General features: G+C 38.1%; 1 protein-coding gene across 1 annotated transcript; it reads right to left on the bottom strand.

The window, feature by feature from the left end:
• Window positions 1–354: 354 nt before the first annotated feature.
• LOC115517154 (olfactory receptor 4F3/4F16/4F29-like) lies at window positions 355–1,293 on the bottom strand. Its single transcript, XM_030320272.1, has one exon. The coding sequence runs from the start codon at window positions 1,291–1,293 to the stop codon at window positions 355–357; it is 939 nt and encodes a 312-aa protein (XP_030176132.1).
• Window positions 1,294–4,228: the final 2,935 nt, after the last annotated feature.

The raw sequence follows: 4,228 nt of genomic DNA, 5'->3' as shown, positions 1-4,228 counted from the left end.
TAGTTAAGATGAAGTCATACTAAATTAAGGTGGATTGGGAAATAACTCCCCCTGTTGTGAAGGCCTTAAGGAAGTATGCCTCCTTATATTTCTAAAAATTACTTCATATAAATGTTATTCCTTAGGAATTTAGATTTGAGATTACTATAATCATTGTTTTAAAAATACTTCCTGTGTAACTATCTCTTTTTCAAAAGTAAATGTCCCTCGCTCCTGAGTGAAAGAGAAAAATAGACTCAGTACCAGTGTGTATAATCAAAGCAAGGTAAGACAAACAAGAGCTTCTCCCTGAGTTTGACCATCAATAATGGACATCAGTAATCAACAAGGGCTCTTCACAACATCAGACATTCCTTAAGAGATCTTCCTGTAATTCACTAGCTGTCTGCATACTCTCCTCATTGCCACCTGCATCTCTTGGTTCCTGAATGTATAGATGACCGGATTTAGGAAAGGAGTGAGAATAGCATCAAAGATGGCCAGAAACTTATCCAGGTGTATGGAGGGAGATGGCCATGTATAAAAAAAAATCAAAGGACCAAAGAACAAGAATACCACAGTGATGTGAGCTGACAGTGTGGACAGAGCCTTGGATGAACCAGCTGAAGAGTGTTTCTGAACAGCGAGAATGATGATGATGTAGGAAATGATCAGTATGAGGAAGGAGCCAACAGAGATGAATCCACTGTTGGCTGTGACCATAAACTCTAGTCGGTCGGTGTCCGTGCAGGCAAGTTTGATGAACCGAGGAAGGTCACAGTAAAAGCTGTCCAACACATTAGGACCACAGAAGGGTAAGTTTACCACAAACGCCAGTTGAACCATGGAGTGGATGAGGCCAGTCATCCAGGCAGCCACTAAAAAGAAGAGGCACATTCTTGGGCTCATGATGGTCAGATAGTGGAGAGGCTTACATATGGCAACGTATCTGTCAAAGGCCATGGCGATAAGCAGCACCATCTCCACACCACCAATGACGTGGATAAAGAAGATTTGAACGATGCAGCCACCAAAGGAGATGACTTTACGCTTTCTGAAAAGATCATAAATCATCTTGGGAGAAGTGACAGAAGAAACTCCCAGGTCAATGAAGGAGAGGTTGGCCAGCAGAAAGTACATGGGGGAGTGTAAGTGAGGGTCAGAGGTCACAGTGAGCATAATGAGGGAGTTTCCCATCATGCTTGCCACATAAAACGTGGAGGAGAACACAAAGAGGAGAAGTTGGATCTCCCAGGAATCGGTGAGTCCCAGGAACACAAACTCTGACACCACAGAGTGATTCGCTCCATCCATTGGCGTTGTTGGCACAGCTACCTGAAGAAGGACAATAGGAGAAAATGTAAATGATGATAATTATGTTAATATATTAGGAGAGATGGCCACAATTATGAAAGCCTGTTTCTACTTTAGCATTAGAACTGACCTAATATCTCATGGCCTCTCGAATGTGATTACCCAGAAAAATCAGTGACTGTCGTGTGGAGCTGCTCTCTACCACCAAGTTGTCTCTGCATTTGATACCCTCTGCCTCCTCCCATGGTTGGTGCTGCAATTACTCATGAGATATAAGATAGTCAACATGAGCCAAAGCTTTTGATTTTGGGTCCCAAAGTAATACAATCTGGCCCCAGTCACACAGAACTAATCACTATTGCAATCCCTTCCAAGTCTGTAAAACTTCATCTGACACACAGACCCTTCTTCTCTTCCATCCCAGTCCCCACCTCTGGGAATATATTCATCTTTAATATTACTGAAATGTTAACCACATACACAGAATCTTGCTTTATTAGTAGTAGCACTTAGTTTACTGTCCCTTGTTTATAGTGAACTGAGAACAATCCTAATTCACCCATTCAACTATGAGCTTCTTGACAGAAGGAATTATGACTTATTCATAGTTGGACTTCCTGAAGCAGTGGAAAATGTCCGCAGAGTGGGGCTGGTCTATGAACTGTATGTTATCAGTTAATATCATATTCCAAAATTTTTGAGTATTTAGAAATTTCTCTAGATATTTGATATTAGAGTGATACCCAAGTTTCTAATTGTGTATTTTATAAAAGTGTTAGTCCATTAAAGACAAAAATTGAGGGGCGCCTGGCTGGTACATTCAGAGGAGCATGTGATTCTTGATTTCATGACCCTGAGATTATTGGGTGTAGAGATTACTTAAATAAATATTTTTTATAGAAAAAAGATAAAAGTTTAAACTTCAACACAAGTAATTCAAGCAACACTGCCTTAGTATACCTTATACTTGATGTGAAAAGCTTAAAACTATGAAATGGATCATAATGTAATGGAAATAATTTTATGAAATCTCTAAAAAACTAATTACATTATAGTATAATTATTTTATTTAGAGATACAGCATGGCTTAGTAGAAAGAATGTGGGTTTTGGATTTTGATTTTGAAAATTTATACAAATGTTCAACAACTAGGGGCACCTGGGTGCTCAGTTTAGGAGTTCAGCTCTTGGTTTCAACTCAAGTCATTATCCCAGGGTAATGGGATCGAGCCCTGCAATGGACTCCATGCTCTCTCTCTCTCTCCCTCTCTCAAGCCCTCTGCCCCTCTCTCCTGCTTGCACTCTCTCAAAAAAACAAAAACAAAAACAAACAAACAAAAAAAAAAACATGCTCACGACTAATAGGTTGATCTTGGGCAAGTTACTTAAAGTCTTTGAGCTTCAGTATTCATTTATGAAACAGCAATTAGTAAAATAATTAATGTATCTTAATCATATGGCTATGTTAAGTATTCAGCAATGCTAAGTTTACTTCTCTTTATTTCGCTTGCTCATAACAGCACTCAACGAACGCCTGAGACATGATGAATGAATGAATGAATGAATGAGAAAATAAAATACTGTTGACCAATAGGGAGCATCAAACTTCCATATCATAAAATATATTATATTTCAATAATTAATTATTAATATAGTAATCACATTCTCTTAGTGGCAAAAAATAAACTATCTTATACAAATGCAGTTGATTTGCTCTCAAAGAACACTGTTTCTTAATAGTACTTACCATGAAGGTAAATTATTATTTGTTTAATTTATCCTTCCAAACTGGGCTGCAAGCCCCATGAAGTTATGGATCACATCTGTCTTATTCAACCCAATGTATGAAAAATTCAGAACCACTCCAGATACATAACAAAGGCAAATAAATATTTGCTGAAAGGGTGAATAAAATGTACTTGTTTGGGTTAGAGACTGACCGTAAGAGTAAAGAAAGAAATTCAGGAAAGTGAAAATTTTGTCTGAAGAAAAAAAACAAAGCAGGAATATAACTAAAAGGAAACATTCAGTGAAGTCAGAGACTGAAACCAGTGAAGTCAACTTTGGGACATACTGATAAAGTGAACATTTCCAATTTAGAAAAGTCTCTAGTCATTATAGATCAGAAAATAAATACCCCAATATGTTAAATTACTTGACCAAAACCATAAATTTACCTAGTGTTAGAGCCTGTATTAGAACCTAGGTCTACTGACTCCAAGATCACCCCTTTTTCCAATTCCCTGCTTTCTTTCATTTATCTGTGACTTACTGAGGATACAGCCCGAGCAAAAACATGTGGCAGGGTGATGGTAGATATTGTTGGAGGAAAGATGAGCCCTTCGTAGCTGATGACTTCCCTTTATTGTCGTGCTGGTAAGTGGTACCTCAGTCTCCATGATTAATCATCCCTGACAACTGTCTATCAACAAATTAATGTACCTCAGTGTCTTGGAAAGCTTGGCTGTTTTCTAAAGCATTTGTTCTTATTCTAATTGTTCAGGCAAATACTCTTACTTGGAACAAATGTTTTTTGGATGAACTCATGATATAAAATGCTAGTTTAACCTGTTCCACTCAACCTTTTCTTCCCTGGAGGGGCTGAGACCCTTGAACAGGGTCCATCATGAGTGAACTACTTAGAAGTTGCCATAATGTTGTCTGTATTCAAGTTTTACCTCCTTCATGAAATCACTCTTGACTCCTCCAACCTGGGTAGCTTTCTGTTCATAGGGTTTCATTTTAACTTCACAAATGAACTATAGGACCACTCTACCTATAATATTTCTTCACAAACCCACAGTACCTACAATAATGCTTGGGGACATAATAGGTCTTCTGTAAAAAGCTTGAGTGTCTCTTTTGAGTCCAAGTGTGATTAAAGTTGAGTCCAAGTGATTAAAGTTGATCATTAATCTCAATGTAGATGTTGGGAC

The sequence above is a fragment of the Lynx canadensis genome, chromosome B3 (assembly GCF_007474595.2).
Source record: "Lynx canadensis isolate LIC74 chromosome B3, mLynCan4.pri.v2, whole genome shotgun sequence".
NCBI lineage: Eukaryota > Metazoa > Chordata > Mammalia > Carnivora > Felidae > Lynx > Lynx canadensis.
The sequence above is the reverse complement of the archived record's forward strand: the minus strand, read 5'-3'. Positions and strand labels throughout refer to the sequence as shown.